The sequence below is a fragment of the Strix uralensis genome, chromosome 1 (genome assembly GCF_047716275.1).
Source record: "Strix uralensis isolate ZFMK-TIS-50842 chromosome 1, bStrUra1, whole genome shotgun sequence".
NCBI classification, from domain to species: Eukaryota; Metazoa; Chordata; class Aves; order Strigiformes; family Strigidae; genus Strix; species Strix uralensis.
Genome location: NC_133972.1, coordinates 168962536 through 168980963, shown reverse-complemented (window position 1 = coordinate 168980963; position 18428 = coordinate 168962536). Strand labels below are relative to the sequence as shown.

The 18428-nt window shown below is 41.7% G+C and overlaps 1 protein-coding gene across 2 annotated transcripts in view; it reads left to right on the top strand.

The window, feature by feature from the left end:
• Window positions 1-18428, top strand: part of FAM135B (family with sequence similarity 135 member B) — a 250599-nt gene that overhangs the window by 117454 nt on the left and 114717 nt on the right. For both annotated transcript variants that reach the window (XM_074888616.1, XM_074888608.1), the window contains one exon: window positions 14193-14272. In XM_074888616.1, coding sequence (XP_074744717.1) covers window positions 14193-14272 — 80 coding nt within the window. The remainder of the gene's footprint in view (window positions 1-14192; window positions 14273-18428) is intronic.

Below are 18428 nucleotides of genomic sequence, written 5' to 3'. Positions count from 1 at the left end.
GAGGAGCCAAGAATGAAAGAGTAAGGTTGGTATTGGGAAGAAGGCGGGGAGACAAATCAGGTGTGAAAGAGTGTGTCTGGATGAGCCTCAGAAAAAGAGTTGGTGTGGGGAAAGTGTTTTTTGTTTCACAGCATCCTACTCTACTTTTAAATATAAATAAATTAATTTTCTCCAAATCAAGTCTGTTTTGCCTGTGATGGTAACTACTAAGTGATGTCCCTGTCTTTATCTTGACCGAAGAGGTTTTTCATCGTATTTTCTTCCCCTGTCCTGTTGAGGTGGGGGAGTGAGAGAGAGGCTGTGTGTGATCTGGCAGCCGGCCCAGGTCAACTCACAACACTCTGGTCCTCCTTCAGGTGTGTGTTCTCTGACTGAAGCTCAGTGATCCTGAAGTCCTGTGATTTTCCTGCATCTCTAACTGCAAATTCAGCTGTAATATCTCCTAATTTTTACTGATCAAATTATATTGTTCTATGCAGTCTATTAAGCTTTCAATCTCTCTTTTGTCACAAGTGCTTCCTGTTCAGCCTCTAACTGTTCCTTTAGCACTTGATCAGAACTGCCTTCTGTAGGTACACCATGCCTTGTATCATCCAATTTAAACAGTAGAACAGGAATCTGAATCAGGTTATTGTACTGTTGCTGTTCTAATCTTTCTTCATTTTGTTTTAATTCTGTTTCCACTTTCTTAATTTGTTGTAGTTGTTGTTCCAACTAGCTTACGGTCTTTGAGACTGCAGTACCTCTGTTCTCCAGTTCTTGTATCTGTGCTACCGGTTTCTCTATTTCTTTGTCACAAGCTGCAAATTCTTGAAGGTTTTGCTCCTTTTCTAATAAAAACCTATTGTATTCATCAATCTTCTATTTTATTTCTGCTTGCAAAAATTCTGCCTCGTATTCTCTAAGCATTCCAGAAGACTGATGTTACTGTAAGTTTTAACGGTTCTTCCAGTTAATTTTTCCGTTCTATAGTTTACTTATCCATCAATTGCCACTGGTTTTCAAGCCCTTTTCAAGGACTGGAATTTCCTTGTTTAGATATACAGGCTCCAATATTTAGCCAAGTACTGATTACTATGCAGTTGTTCCTCATATTCTACATCCAGTATTTTCATTTGAGAGTGCAAGCTTGAAAGGTCCTTTCCTGCCTGACACTAAAGGTCTAATTTGTCCTTTGACAAAAATTCCACTTCCAGTCCTAGGAAGTATTTATAACAGGAGCCAAGGGGTTACATTATTTCTTTATTTCTTTTACGGTTTTGTAGCGTATCACGTTCTTTTCATTGTCTTACGGAGTTGTACAGTGTATGTGAAACATCAAAAAACTAATGCTCTCTTTGTACAGAAACTGTACAGTTTTTGCTCCGTGTTCAAATCATGAGACACTGAAAAGTGTCCACATTTCCTAGCTCTTGTTTGAATGTTTCTTTCTGATTCCGTACTGAGATCTTTAGTCTTTTAGAATAAGGAATGCTGCCTTTTTTGTTTATTTCTTTATTTGTTACATGTATGACACAGTCATGTCTGTGTTTACATCTCATAGGAGTTACCCTCATAGAAAAGGCTATCTCTCTGAATTAAGAACCTCATTTTGAGAAAAGCTGAACCATTGCAACCCCATTCTCTTTAACAGGAGTAAATGAAGTTGTAATGAGTTCTAGGAATCAGGCTCTAAAAGAGAACAGGGTGAAATTCCTCTCTCAAACTGACCTGAGACATCTTAGGAAGTAGCTTTCAGAGTTCAGGGAGTGTCTGGACAATGCTCTTAGTCATATGATTTAGTTTTAGATAGTCCTGTGAGGAGCAGGGAGTTGGAGTTCATGATTCTTATGGGTTCCTTCCAACTTGAGATATTTTATAATTCTGTGATATGAATGAAAAAAATAAACTCCCCCCCAAAATACCCAACAAGAACAAATAAAGCTTCATTTCAGCAGAAACCCCAGAAACAGTTTCTTTGTACTTCTGACATAAATTTCTGCTTTATGGCAAGTACCTTAAGAATTCAGGTGGTCCCAGACAGAAATGCTGAATTCTCAGAATTTATGATGGGTGGATGTTTTAATTTCTCTTTGCTCTGGTACCGATCTGCCATCACTGGATTCAGTTTTATGCAGCATTTCATTGCCCTCGCAAGTGTGCTGTGTGTTATTGCCAGGTGCTTCAACCTTGCACCTCCCAATGCACCTGAGCAGAGTGGAGACCTGATGTGTTGGGTCAGTGATGTGAAGCAGGGACTGTAACACCAAATTCCTATGGGGAGAAGAAGTGGCAGTGAGTGTGAATTCCTTTTAGGCTCCTGTAAATGTCAGGCCTTGGTGGGAAGCACTTTCTAATTGCAGTATGCTGTCGTGGCTCCTGTCCTGTCCTTGTTCTACCAGCCAGTCAGCATTGACTGAAACTGAGTCTAGTGATGGCAGATCAATACCAGAACAATGGTTGGCTGGGATTGTGGAACAGGAGACTATCCTGAAATTGCAAGAGATACAGGCATAGCCATGGGACAAATCACTCTTATGCTGAGATCATGCCACTTCACCTATCTGCATGACTTTCTTCCATCATAGGAAGTGTTCAACTTTTATGAGACTTCTAGATATTTGAACTGACCAGTTTAGTGACAGCAAAATTTGTGGATCTGCTAGATGGACTAAGTATCCTAACTTGTCCTGGGATCATGATTCACTGTGTGTCAGATCACACTGAATCTCCACTTTGCTCATGTCCCCAAACTTCCTTCCTTTGGAAACTAATTCAGGGTCAATGGCTAGAAGATACTTAGGTTTTATATTCATTTGGGATTAGACAGCTAGCAGGCTGTGAATGAAGTGGAAATCTCTCCTTGATCTGCTGAGTTAAACATACCCATTATGTCCCAAATCAGTTTGCATCTCTGTTTCAAGGTCACTTTGGCTTTCAATCTTCTGTGAAGTTCTCAGATATGAAAAAATAGGTAAAATTTTTAAAGCAGTGGCCTCTGAGGAGCCATTTCCTGGCTATCATTTTCTGTTTCCAGGAGTGGGATACAAACTTTAAAAATTTAGTGTAAATAACCACATCTCCAAACCTGTTTATCCATTTCATTCTACAAGCATTATAAAAGACTTTGGAACTCTCATGAGACACCATATGTGTCTTATTCTTGTGAAAAATATATAATATAAAAGTTTGATCTAAGAATGAAAAAGAATGACCTTCAGGAATATTCAGCTCATTTTATATCTGTTAAATGATTGCTATAGAGTGCCTCTTGTTTGCAGCCAGAACAGTTAAGGGTTACTTATCTCTCTGAGATTATCACAGTGTAAGGTTTTCCAAATGCTTCAGTTAGAAGACCACAAAATCTCTCATTTTTTAGCTGTTCGTATAATGTAAAAGCAGATTGAAAAAGGTTACTACTTGACTGCGAGACTAAATTAAGCTATGTTTTCAAGGTTTTTTACTGCCTTTCAGACAAGGATATAAGTGCTTATATCCTTATCAGGGTCTTAATTTTTCTGCCCTTTTCTTTCCCTGTCTGTCTTTTCCAACAATAAAGCACATTTCTTTCATTTTACTCTGCTATTCACCATTCTACTGCCCACTCCTCTCTAACCCTAGTTTACTATGCTGTCTGAAAGGGAAGTAGAGGGGAAATTGCTTTAAGAGTATGGATATGGGACCAAATAAAAGGCAGCATTGCTACCTTGATGAGCATAAAAGGGCAAGAGCCCCCGAGGTGAGCATAAAAGGAGATGTAAAGAGTGCTGGTTGGTGTAATTGTCAGAGAGCTGCGGGGATGTGAGGGCTGGAGCTTTTATGGCCTATAGGGTTGCAAGTTTCTGCAGAGAAGAGATGTTCTGATGAAACCTACAAGAAGCTAGAAGTATGAAAATGATCAAGGTTGTGGCTTACCTGGATACAAATGAAAGCCTTGCCTCAAAAGCATCAAGTACCAAGAGTAGCCTCTTATTCAGTAATGCACTGAAATATGGGAGCTCTCCTGTTCACACTAGAGCTTATTTGCCAAAAGTTGTTTATATCTTTTCCAAGTTGTACCCGCAGCACTCAGCTCTTGAGAGCTTCCAGCCCGAAATGCTGGACTTAAGACACGTCTCTCTGTGATTGATCCTGGGGCATGCTGAGCACCTTCGGAAGATGCTGAGAACCTTTGTTGCTTGGGTGAGAATGAACCACAAGTATCTCTCCAGTCTGCAGAACTGGACAGCAATTGTTAAAACAGGATTTTCTGTCAGAATAAAAAATTAAAAAAGGAGGCTGCAATACATTTAAAATTGAATTATTTCCTCTTATTGAATGCACAACTCCCTTTGTCATGCTTCCTTGTCTCTGCATGCTACAGCCCCCTTGAGAAGTTTACTTTCAGTAGACCCACTATACCTTCTAGCTAGAGACAAGGGTTACATTACTTATTGTACTACAAGGACAGTATGGATTGCCTTCCTCTTACACTACTAATTTTAGACCTTCCTTCATCAAAAGTTAAAGAGCCTGAGAATAAAACTGGGGCAAGAATCGTAGACACTTGATGTGATAAATGGCTGTGGAGTCTGGATTGGAGTGCCGCAGTTATCTTTGACTAACCCGCTGTTGTGCCCTGGCACAGAGGCTGTGGGCATCGAAAAGGAAGCTGCCAGACCAACCTGTCACCTTGTTCAATGTTTGACTGAGGGCTGAGGAAAGCCTTCCTCATGACACCTCCAATGGCTTCCAAAGTGAGGAGAAGGTTCCCTGGGCACTCTGAGGTCTTCCTCCTACTGCCAAAAAGGTGGGAAGAAAATGCTAATGGTGGGAAGGTGATGGCTGCTGTGAACAACCACCTTCTGCCTACTGGTAGCTTCTGTGCCACACGCTCTCACTCCTTTTTTCTGGGACTTTTCTATACTGTACCAGAAACCTGTGGTAGAGATAGGTCGGAAAGGCTTCTTGAAATAGCATTCAATTGAGAAAATGTCTGGATCAGAGTTTGTAGATATGTGTAGGTTCTCGGGAAACATCACACAAATTAAATGTTTTGAAATAAGCTCACAGTTTAGTTTCAAAGTTTACATTTGAGTTTTATGGGTTTTTTGATCACTTTGGAATCAACAGAATAGGAATGATTTTCTATTTTTTAAATTTAATACTACATTTAAAATAATTAGGAAGAGCTTTATGATAATGCACCGTGTATTCCTTTCTGAGTCAGTTTACTTCCCAATCCTCTGACAATGGAGTTAGAGATCAAATGTCCCTGTTTTTATGTGATTCTTTGTGGCATAGTAGCAAACTCTTTGGTTGCCAAATGAAATATCCTGATCTTCTATGTAAAGAAAAATATTTTTGTAATTGCAAATGTTCTGTACCTGTGGGGGGGTTAACCTTGGCTAAGGGCCAAACTCCCAACCAGCTGTTTACTCACCCCTCTTCATGAGCTGGACAGGTGAGAAAATAGAATGACAAAGCTCATGGGTTGAGATAAGGACAGAGTGATCACTTACCAGCTACCATCATGGGCAAAATAGACTCAATTTAGGGAAAAGGAATTTTATTTATTGCCAATTAAAATATATTTTGGTATAAGAACAAGGACAAACATTAGAACACCACCTCCTCCCCACCGTTTCCCTAGGCCTTTGGCTTGAACTTGAGGAAAAGGAGAAGCAAAAACCAGTGGCATCTCCCTTCCCACCAACTTTTCCCAGTCCCACCTTCTCCCCTTCACTCCCAACTCCTCTCCCCTCCAAGGGGCACAGGCGTTGGGGCTGGGGGTTGCGGTGGGTCCCTCGCAGCCCTCTGGGCCGCTCCTCCCTCCTGCCCCGTGTCCCTGCTCCAGCCGGGCCCTTCCCCGGGCTGCAGTCCTTCAGGGACAACCTGCTCCCGCCTGGGCTCTCCACGGCCGCAGCTCCTGCAGGAAATATCCCCCCGCTGCGGCGTGGGGCCCTCCCCGGGCTGCAGGGTGGGTCTCTGCTCCCGCGGGGTCTCTCCAGGGCTGCAGGGGATCCCTGCTCCGGGCCTGCAGCACCTCCTGCCCTCCTCCTCCTCCAGCCTCGGGGTCCCTCTGCTGCTGCTCCCTCCTTGGCTTCCTCCTCCTCTGCCTGGGCCGCCTTTGGCCCTTGCTGAAACCTGGTTTCCCCCGGGCGCCCCCAGCTTGGCTGAGGGGCTCAGCTGTGTCCTGTGCTGGGGCCGTTGGAGCCGGCTGGGACCGGCTGGGACTGGCTGTGTCCGGCATGGGGCAGCCCCGGCCTCTCCCCACAGAGGCCGCCCTGCAGCCCCCTGCCAGCACCTGGGCACGGGCACCCAATACATCATGAAACCTTATAAATGGACTGTATCAGTGATCAATGTATGTTTTATAAGCATTGTTCTGTACCGATACGTGTTTTCCCAGTCAGCACCATCTGCAGCAGTTATGGGCACTGTGCTGTTACAGTTTGGAGGGTGCTCATGAAGGGAAGATTTGCTTACAAACTACTTCTGTGCAGATGTTTATGAACCACTGACACTGGCTGGTCTGTAGCATAAAGAGATCAAACAGTTTGTCTGAAACATTTTGTGGTCATATTGTAGGGCTTCCTCATGCACATGTGTATTGCACACTGTACTTGCTTATATAGTAATGTGATCATTTTTCTGATATGCTAATTGTCTGTCTTCAACCTTAGGTGCAAAATTACCACCTCTTCCCATGTGCTCTTGTTTGAATAGCCAGAGAATCCACCAAAACATTTATATACAAAATAGGCAGTAAAGGAACATGGGATGGATTCATACAGTGTACTGCTGTTTGACTCATGCATTTTACAGATCTGTGAAATATTATTGAGTCTGTTAGATTTGTATCCTAAAGCATTATCACCACAAGCAAGGAAAACCCTCTGTTGTTTGATGCAAAGTTGAAGAACTTTTTATGGTTATGCGTCTGATTTGTTTCACTGAATGGAAAGGAAAAATAAACAGTGGTCTGGTCGCCTCCTTTACCGAGGCTTTCTCGCTGTACCTTCAAGACAGGCATTGCTTTTCACTCTTCACTTTTTCAGCATGAAACTAACTGGATGGGAGCCTTTTTTTTTTTTTTAAGTTTCAGCCCCCAGTGTCTGTATAGGAAATAATAGTGTGTTTGGTTGATTATTGATTACTGTATTTTTCTGGGAATCATACTGAATGATCACAAATGGTTCCTCTGTCCTGTGTAAACTTCTGGAATATGTATCGGGCTCTCAAGTGGTAACACACTTGGGAATCCTCTTCTGGGGAAGATCAGTGCAGCACAGGAAAATAAAGTTTTCCAGAGAAGGAATGGGTTTTTTCCAGCTGAAAATACTGAGTTCAGACATTCTTTATGGCCAATGAAGTTACATCTTGCATAGATATCTGAGGTCTCTTTCCATGCTGTTTTCATGCAGAAATCTGTCTTTTTCCTTGACTGTAAAGCTTTTCTTCATTGACTTCCAAAACATTGTGCTGCCTCAGCTCCCTGGCATCAGTAATCCAACAGAGAATTTTTTCTGACACAGGCTCCTGGAGGTCAAGTCCAACGCTGGTCTGAGGAGAAATAGAAACTCCAGGCTGACTGATCAGGCTCAGCATACAGCTAGTTTGTTTGCAGTAGGTATTAGCTTAAGGGTTATATAATAAAAAGCAGCCTAATTTGGGATGAAATTTTAAGCCTTGGAGCTGTTCAGGTATAATTCAAACCAGGTGGAAGTTATGCAGTTTTGAACTTGTCTGACTCCCACAACAGTGTTACTGAGCAAATCTGTTTGATTTCCATGCTGCAGGAATGATCAGAGAGGAGCGGTCTGGTCTGTCAATGCTCCTGGTGGGAGTGATCTGTTTTGGTAGTGTGATGGATCAATATTATCCAACAAATTGCTTGTTTCAAACTAGTCATCCCTTCTTAACCTGGGCTTTACAATGCCATTACCAGTCAATGGCAGGGGAAGACAAGTAGGAAGCAACTTGTAGGACTAGATGAGAGCCGAGATGCTCCGCATTGATCTGAGAGGAGGAAGCAAGGGAAGGATGGAGTCCAAAGTGTCAGTAACAGGGCTGGTACCAGCCCGCTCCCTTGATGTGTTTCTCTGTTGGTTTTGATGTAAATCCTTTGGGATTAGTACTGTCCTGTGGTATGATTAGATCACTAGAGATGGCACGATGAGTTTTCTGAAGGTAAAACATTTTGTTCTCCTAAAATTAAGTACTTCTTCTGTGCATTTGAATGCAGTGTAATCATCAACAAAGAAAGCAAAAAAACCTCCACCCTGCCTGATCATTAAGTGAACACTTAACATGTGAGACTGATTTTGGTGGTCCTGTGAGGAGGTCTGACCGCAGTGCCAAAAGACTGAAAGGTGTCAGTAGCTCTGCCTCTCGAAGGGGGGACAAGGGGAAGCAGTGTCACCCACACTGCTAACACACCTGTTAGTGGAGTCAGGCTCCTGAAGGAGGCTTTAATGTCAGCATGCTAGGTGAGTCAGTGCAGGTTATCAGGAATTAATATGTGTCTGGGCACAGGAAAACAAAGTGGATATTCAAATTATCTATTGAATTTTAAAGATGAGTAATTCACAAATGGCCAGTGAAGGTGGTAATGGCAAATTCATTGCGATTAGGGTGACCAGTGCAGTCTGTCTCAGAGAGAGAAGGGACTTGGAGTTGTATGCACTGCCTGTGTAAATAGCATTGGTCCTGCAAAGAAGAAGGATCCATCTCCTATAAATAAATTGGAAATTTACTGATCTTCCCCTAAAAGCAAATTGGCTTTTTCATTCCTGCTCCTGTTAGGAGGTTGTTTCGCAGTCTTACTCCTTTGCCAGCTACAACTTCTTGTGTCTAAATTGCATATACTCATGGGCAGTTGATATGTGGTTGCTGTTGTGCCAATGTTGTACTTTCTTGTACCTCTTCTTCTTCCTTCCTGATGTTTTTCCTCCCAATGTATTTATAGATGGAGAGGGGATCTGATTGCTCTGTGTTTTGCCGAGTTAAGTGTGCCAAGTTCCTTTAGTTCTTTTCTTAAAATCAGCTTGCTGTTTCCTGATCTTCCCATCACAGAGCTTATTTCACATTAGCTGGAGATTTTCCATGGTCTCCCTACTTTACTGAAGTCTAAATAAGCTTTTCTGCACTGTCTTAAAAAAACCCCCACAAAATATAAACGATCTCTTTACTCAAAGAGAGCTACTACCTAGCCTAACTTTAATGAGCCAGACTTAGCCTAACTGTAGTAAAACAGGAATTGTGTGGCAATTTCTCATTTATTTCCTAATTATTCTTTTCTTCAAAATCTGCTATAAAGCCTTATGTATTTCTGGGGCCACACTCAGGTTCCCATAGTTATGTCCATTTCAACCCCTTTACACAATGACTGTTTAGCTTCTGCTCATCACTAGCCCTTCTGTACCTTTATGGATTTCTTGGATTTGTTGTAAACCTGTATTACTGAGAGTCCAGTTCATTTTGCTGCTTCTTCCAAAGTTCTCCAGCTTCATCTTCTCTAAGCATGCTCACCTCTTTGATTTTGGCACCTAGGCTGTGATCTTTTCCAAAGCTTTGTACTCCTTCCCTTTAGCCTTCCTGTCTGTGCTCTTCATAAATAAATAAATAAATAAATAAAAGTAAGCAGAAGGGCAAAATAGCTTGTTATTTTTGGAGGCAGTATCTCATTTATCATTACTGTCAGCCCCATATCACTCTCAGGCAGTCCTTTCCTGCACATATGTGGTAGAGGACCTCCTGTAACTGTTTTGGTGGCTTTTTCAATGTTTACTTCAGCCTGATTTTCCATTTTTAAGTATAGATTTTGACCTCCAGGTCCTGTTCCTGTTCTTTATAGTTGTTCTCTTCATGCCTCATATCATTTTGAAGAGGTTCACTCAGCTGGGCAGAGATAAAGCCCTTGTCTGTAAGATTTCTTTCCACATCTGAAATGCAAACAGCAGCTACATACACAAAGAGGGAGAAGCCATGTCTGTGCAACTGAGTCCACCCAGATAGCAACCCACCCTCAAGTCTCTGCTGCCGCAGTGTCCACACAGCAAATGTTCCACTCAAGTGAGAACAGGGCATGCAGACTCTGGGAGAGCTCAGGCGACTAAACTGATCCCTCTTTAGGCTGGGTGGACTGGAAGAAGCTGGTGAGGTGCACTCATATTAACATGGTTCTGGTTTACATCCTGGTCTCACTGTTACTTGTACTGGAACAGTCCAGAGGTGTGTAGGGCAGTGGGGTGGGGAAGTGGAGATGCTTATCTAGGTTTGCTGCTGAAGAAAATGTATGGGACTCTGCATCTTGCAGTGGCCTGTATTTTGATCAGGAAAATCCTCCTCATAATGACAAACTCTTATGAAGTAACATCCAACTTCAGAGTGTAAGAGCAGGGACCTTCATTTTCATGTTTTTTCTTAAGCATAAAGTCACTGTTTGGCAATTCGTCCCTGCCTGCGAAGACTCAGATGAAGCTCTGAGGAAGAATGGTTAATATTTGCCTGTTTTATGATTTATATATTGATATATGGCTTAAAAATAGAAAAAAAAACAGGTAATGGGTTTTATTCAGTTTCCTGTATGGAGGTTGTTTATTTTAACTGGACAACAAGAGGTCTGGTGAAACTCAATTGAGGATGTCTTTAGCTTTTTCTGACCACCCAAGGTGAAGCTGTTCCTGACTCATATTATGCTTGTGATATTTATAACCTCCTTTGGAGCCGTTGTTAACGTTTTGCCTGAAAGTTTCATTGAAATATAACTTGTTCTCAAAGATTTTCAGGGAAACTATTCAATTTTAAAAGGAATAAATGGATAAATTGTGAGCATTTCTATTTCTATTTCAATTTTTCATTTAATCTTTGGGTTTGAGCCTTTAACATTTTCACTGCCCTGTGTGTTAATTTTCATGAACATCACTGCGGTGTTGGGGCACTTCGATCTGAGGTCCTCTACATCACTGTCCTTCTTTGTCATTAATCTAATTGACCAACAGTGTTCCTACCTTGAGGTGCAAGGCATTGCAATGCAGACATATGCACAAGTGCACAAATCTTGAAACAACAGGATATTCAGAAGCCTCTTGTGTCTTCTGGGCATCAGACTATTCTCTGAAGTCATTCTTTAGGAAGAATATACCTAATTCCATGACAGTTTATACTGTAATTGCTTTATACCATTGCATTACCAAGGCTGAACCTTTTGGCACAAGGTGCCAAACGATCTGCAATAAATCATTTATCACTAACTGATTAGTGTAATTCTTTTTATGAAGAATGAAAAAATGTTTGGTTTCCTACAAAATACAAGTGGCATTTTTGGCTGCATTCCTTAGTATTGCAGATCTTACTAGTCTCCAGATTCTCTTTACATCTGGATCTTTAACCTTAGAGTTTAATCTTAATCTGAGAGTTCCTTAGGTTTCTAGGACTTTTCTATACATTTTTTGTTTTGAGCAATTAAACTTGGTGGGTGCACAGGAAGATGTCTATTTATGTCTTCTAGAATATCTCTGACATTCAAATGAATTTGTCAAAATTAAGGGGATGAACAGGGAAAGATTAAAATAAAATGAAGACTTTTATGGCATTACACCTAGTCCATTTTATAAAGGAAATAATAAAGGGTGGAAATAACCTTGTTAGGAAGTCGCCAGTATTGAGGTATCTTCATGTGTTTTTGATATCCAAGGCTGTGTTGTAGTCAGCAGTTCTAGTCTGGACAATGAGTGAAGTCAAGGTCTGCCCAGCATCCTCTCTTAGGAGCTGGATGTTTCTGAAGTCTACTGGGAGTTTTGACTACATGATCATTGAAACTGTCACCTTAGGCACCTATATATAGTCTCCTCAACTTTAGGTGACTTAATCTGGAGCACCAGCCAAGCCACTGGAACTCAGTTTCCTAATGAAAGCATTTAGGGCTGCTTGAGATGCTTCTGAACATGAAACACACGATGAGGGAAGGCAAACATCATAGTGTGGCAGTAGGTAGCCAGTTGGATGTTTCCTGAAAGAACTGCAGACTGTGGAAGGGTCCACACTGGAGCAGGGAATGTGTGAGGAGGACAGAGCAGTAGAGAGGGGCTATGATGGACTGACTAACTCCCATACCCGTTCTCCTGAGCTGCTTGGGAGGAATCAGAAAGAGTGAAGCTGAGCCTGGGAAAAAAGGGGTGGGGTGAGGGGAGATGTTGTTTTAAGGTTTGGTTTTGTTTCTTACTACCCAAATGTGAATAAATTAAATTAATTTTCCCCAAGTTGAGTCTGTTTTACCTGTGACGGTAACTGGTAAGTGACCTCCCTGTCTTTATCGCATCCTATTTTTCATCCTATTTTCTCCTGTTGCCCTGTTGATGAGGGGGAGTGACAGACCATCTGGGTGGAATTTTGGCTCTTAGCCAAGGATAACCCACCAGAGTCTTAAGCAGCAAATATCTAAAAGCTGTAGTTAGACAGCTGTAGGATGTTATTCTTAGGAATAATGTAGTAAAACATTAATATCTGCAATCTGAGGAGGGTCCTGTTACACTACTGTGGCAATCCTCCTTTAATACCATGTTGCTGTTATTTGGAAATGATTAGACTGTATGGGTGGTCCAAATAGGGTATCTTTCTCAGTTAAAAAAGTGTATTGCATATAATTGTAATGAAAATGCAAGAGTCTTAAGGCATAATTCTTGCCATTGCTCTGGAACAAATCAGGAGCAATAGCATTAATTAAAAACTCCTACCATAGTGCAAGGACAGCATAAGGGAGAGAAAGATCAGGCAGTTTAGATTTGGTTGCTGTTATTTTTAGCTGGATACTGTGTGTATTTAGAATCTGAGCTTCTTTTATTTTCTTTTCTGAAAATTTAAATGTAAATGGAGAGTTTGCATGCCCAAGTTCTTGCCTAAAATAGATATCTAAAAAAGTCAAGGGTTGTGATGAAATTATATCCAAGTTGGCAAGGATTTGCCAGTCGGAGTAGTAGGGTAATGTGAGCCTTTAGCTGTGAAGGATCAGGACACACTTGACTCTGAAGTGTGGGGTTTTTTTTCCCCATCAAACCCCTTTCTTCAGCTTTTAACCTAGCAGAGACAGGTCTGGTTTATCCCATATTATGTTCCTAACAAAGGTTTTCTTGGTACATGTAATCTGTATGGGCTGTTTATACAGCAGTTCACAGAAAACTAGGTGTTTTAACTGTCCATTTCCACATACAGTTATACTCTTCTGAGGAAATAATTCTGCTAACTGTTATAACGTCTTTAGGTGCTGGGTAGACCTTTAATTTAAGCTTTATTTTTTTGTATTTAGAGGCTTAGACACAAATCAGGCCAAAAATATCTGGAAGCACTTGTGAGATATGAGGAATTTATAAACAAATAGACCAAACAAAGGGTAGGAGGGAAAATGCAGAGGAAAGGGGATTGACACCAACATGGTGTTACAGCAGGTCAGTGGGAGATCTGCAAACAGCTGGAGGTATCCAATGCAGTGGATTAGGTACTGTACTGTACGCTGCTTGTTATGCCTCGTTCATGAAAGTGGTGATGAGGAAAGACTGGGGTGACTTTCTTTCTCTGTTTAGGCTGAGCTTATATTTGCAAACTTTCTAAAGTAACCTGCACCATATGTAACTTAAGCCAGTTAAATTGCTTATGTTTTCTTTTTCTGTCTTCCTTCATCTAACATAGCGATCATCTATGAGACAGCAAATGACTAGAATTAAGCTGGTTTAGGTATGGTTAATGCTAACATTGTCATTATATAGTAGCCTCAATATGGAACAGCAGAATGATAATCACTATTTATAAACTGTTTTCCTAGATGTGAGATTAGCACATTTGTTGTCTTTCTACAGAAGTTTCCTTTCTTCATTTTGTATTAAATCTTTGTCACTCCTTGTCTGATCTCACTGCCTTTTATAGTAGATATTTCTTTGTCTCTTTTCCCTACAAGAAGTCAAGAGCTATCGCAATGTTTCGTCACTAGTCACACATCAGGCCACTGTATCCACTCTGCCTGCCATGAAATAGAAAGGGCCTGATTAAAATTGGTATAAACTGACTTCAGTTAAAGCTAAAAACCAGATGAAAACATTCAATATTTCTGAGCTTGCCTGTTCTCTTGAGCATTTCTGTTTGAGTGCAAATGCCCAGGATGTGTTCTCACAAAATTTTAGGTTGGATCAAGTGGTAAGCTATCTAACAGCATGTCATTTTTAATTCCTTCTGCCCAGGTATTACCAGATAAGAGCTGGACTGAAGATCCCATCCAGGATTCCCCACAGGCTGTTTGCTACGATTGCAGGACAGACAGGTAAGCAGGTCCCAGAGGGATGTGACATGACTGGATGTGGGGCAGCATGGAGGGGAAGAATGTGTGAGGAAAACAGGTGAGCCTGGATTTGGATCCAAACCTGGATTTCCCTCATGATCAGTGGTTGTTCAGCTACCTCTTCTGTGGTTTGGCCTGAGCTGGTCTTGAGTTTTGGTGCTTTTGTCTGTTAGAAAAGCAGAGAAAATTCTCATTCTCATCTGCAAGCAGTCTCTTATATGTGGCTTTCCTTGTTGACAATGGAAAGAGTTGATTTATTATTCTAAGTGATTTCTGGATGAAAATTGCTTCAGTGTATAGTGGGTTCACCCTGGCTGGATGCCACATGCCCACCAAAGCAGCTCTAGCATTCCCCTCCTCAGCTGGACAGAGGAGAGAAAATATAATGAAAGGCTTGTGAGCCAAGATAAGGACAGGGAGATCACTCACCAGTTGCAATCACAGGCAAAACAGACTTGACCTGGGGAAATTAATTGAATTTATTGCCATTCAAATCAGAGTAGGATAATGAGTAATAAAAACAAATCTTAAAACACCTTCCCCCAATCCCTCCCTCAACTTCACTCCCAATTTCTCTACCTGCTGCCCCCCTGAGTGGTGCAGAGGAGCAGGGAATGGCGGTTGTGGTCAGTTCATCACCCGTTGTCTCTGCTGCTCCTTCCTCCTCAGGGGGAGGACTCCTCACACTCTTCCCCTGCTCCAGTGTGGGGTCCCTCCCACAGGAGACAGTCCTTCATGAACTTCTCCAATGTGAGTCCTTCCCAAGGGCTGCAGTTCTTCACAGACTGCTCCAGCGTGGGGTCCCTGCCACAGGCTGCAGTCCTTCAGGCACAGGCTGCTCCAACGTGGGTCCCCCACGGGGTCACAAGTCCTGCCAGTAAACCTGCTCCAGTGTGGGCTTCCCAGGGGGTCACAGCCTCCTTCGGGCATCCCCCTGCTCCAGGGTGGGGTCCTCCCCAGGCTGCAGGTGGAGATCTGCTCCACCATGGACCTCCATGGGTGCAGGGCACAGCTGCCTCACCATGGGCTGCACCACAGGCTGCAGGGGAATCTCTGCTTCGGTGCCTGGAGCACCTCCTGCCCCTCCTTCTTCACTGACCTTAGTGTCTGCAGAGTTGTTGCTCTCAAATATATTCACTCCTCTCTTCTGGCTGCTATTGCGCAGCAGGTTTTTCCCCCACCTTCTTAAATATGTTAGGTGCTACCACCATCGCTGATGGGCTCAGTCTTGGCCAGCAGCGGGTCTGTCTTGGAGCTAGCATTTGCTCTGTGGAACATGAGGGAAGCTTCTGGCAGCTTCTCACAGAAGACACCACTGTAGCCTCTCCCACTGCCAAAATCTTGTCATGAAAACACAATAGACAGTGTTACCAGTAACTTTCAAGGAACAACTTTTGGGTCCTTTTGACTCCATATCGTGCCTAGAGGAAGAAAAAATGTGACTTCAGCGTTAATGAGTTTCTGAGATTGAATATCACATTTGGGGTTTTTTTTACTTTTTATATTTGAAAATTTTCCAGTTTAACAGTCTTTTGTGGGTTAAAGGTTCTCTTTAAGTAAAAATGTAATTTTCAGTTTGGAAGTCTGGTTCAATTAACTGATATACATCAAAATACAAAATCATTAGAAAAATTACATTTGTATATGCTGTGGTTTAACCCCAGCTGGAGAATAAGCCCCACACAGCCATTTGCTGGCTCTCCTGCAGTGAGATGGGGGAGAATAAAACAGGCAAAAGTAAGAAAACTCATGGGTTGAGATAAAGACAGTTTAATAGGTAAAGCAAAAACTGTGCACTCAAGCAAAGCAAACCAAGGAATTCATTCACCACTTCTCATCAGCAAGCAGGTGCTCAGCCATCTCCAGGAAAGCAGGACTCCATCATGCGTAATGATTACTTGGGAAGACAACCACCATCACTCCGAATGTCCCCCCTTCCTTCTTTTCTCCCCTGCTTTATACACTGAGCATTATGTCAAGTGGTATGGAACACCCCTTTGGTCAGTTGGGGTCACCTGTCCCAGCTGTGTCCCCTCCCAACTTCTTGTGCACGCCCAGCCTCCTCGCTGGTGCGATGGGGTGAGAGGCAGAAAAGGCCTTGATGCTGTTTAAGCACTGTTCAGCAGTAACTAAAACATCCCTGGGTTATCAACGCTGTTTTCATCACAAATCCAAAACATAGCCACATACTATCTTCTATGAAAAAAATTAACTCTATCCCAGCCAAAACCAACACAATATAAAATGCAGAGAGTTATACAAAAACTGAGGAATTCACCTGAAAATAAATTTGAAAACTCAAAATCTGAATAAAGAAATTTGTTTGAAACATAAATAAATAAATAAGTGTAGCCCAGGTTTTGAAAGGAAGAAAGAAAATTATTTTTCATCACATTCCAGTGTAATTCGCCCGTGGTATATCCAGAATCCCCTGGAGTTCCTTTGCTCTCTGGAATGTCCTCAAATTACAGTAGTTTCTGGCATAAGTAGTCTTGAACTAATGAAATGCTTCCAGTATGAAGATAGCTAGAATTCTACTTTCTAGGGGCAATAAACACTCAACAACAAACAACAGAAAACCCAAACTACTTCTATTCTGTGTTGAACCCAGGATGGCTATATTATTCAAGGAAGAAATTCAAGTATTTTCTATATTTACTTTTTATTCTGATTAGTATTTTCTTCTGCCTGATATATCTTCAGTGCCCCATCTTATTTCACCTCTGCTGGAAACAATTAATGTAAGAGCTTGGGCAGGAGAAAGGCGAGACAGGCGGTGTGGTTACAGGATTAGCAGCTGACTTTCATAGCTCTAATGCAATCCAGACTGGAGTCTAATAGCTTTATAGGACTAACATCAAGGCAAGGGGGTATTTAAGCTGTTAAGGCTTTAAACAGTTCTTCCTTGGCTATCTTCACAAGTACTTCCTAATTGATTTCATAAGTCTGCAAGAGAGCATCATTTAATGGGACTGAACTTAAAGGCAAACAGGCTGTAATGTTCTTTTTGTTCTCACACCACTGATCTGTCTCAGTATGGGGAAAGCTGGTACAGGAAGAATTAAATTGATGTGCATGTTTCAATAAAACACCCCTGTTAAAGTAGTATTACCACAAAAGAAGAGTTATAAAATAGTGAATAAAATCATACCTCACCAACCAGAATGAATACAAAATAGTGGGATTAATGAGTTTGGTTTAAAGGAAATATTTTTAATCCTTTCTTTATCAGGTTCATAAGAGCTATGAGAACTGAGAATATACATTGAAAATATTTTGTAAATTTATAAAGTAAAATCTGTGAATATATGCACTAATAAAATATGTAAATATATGAAATAAATAAAAGGTAGTATTTATCTTCCAGTGCATGTAGCCTTTTATTTTTATTAAATTTTACAGGATTTGCAATAAAACCTTGGGAACTGACATCATTAACAATGTTTGCTTCCCACTAGATGTTTTCAGCAACAGACGCCAAAAATAATGTAGGTTTCAAGAATTCAACAGAGGGGAAGCTGAAGTCTGTATTGGACATTCCCTTGCTGGTTGCCAGGCAAATCTGAACAGCAAGGACTCCATCCGTGGCACAGGACTGACAGGTTGTACATGAAGACTTGATGACCTACTACACGGTCCACATGTTGTCTACATCCTGTCTACATTGTGGGAAGACAATGGGAGATTGCCCCAGTTGAAGCAAAGGGGAGCTGTGCTGGAGCCCAGTCCCCCCTTTGGTTTGGTCACTTAGGTAATCAAGGCTGAACATTAGCTTGTATTGAGTCAGGCTGTATGAACGTAAATATCCCCTGGGGCACATGTACATATGCACATATATATATTCATAAAAATATATAAATTTCATTCATACTCCCAAGAATCTCTAGCAAGGTGGACTTCCTTAAAGACAAGAGAAGATTGGTGGCTGGTGACTTTTTCAGCAATGAAAAGGAGAGAGGGAACAAGGCTTGTTGTGCACAGTCTTTAGTTGGTCTCATGCAGGTTTTCAACCCCCATGAAATTTACCTTCCTGTCTTTGAATAGATATCGTGACTGATGCAGCCTGCTTTTGGCTTGTAAAGAACAAATTATGCTGTTTGCTTGTTCTTGTGCAGCTCATAACAGCACATACTTCATT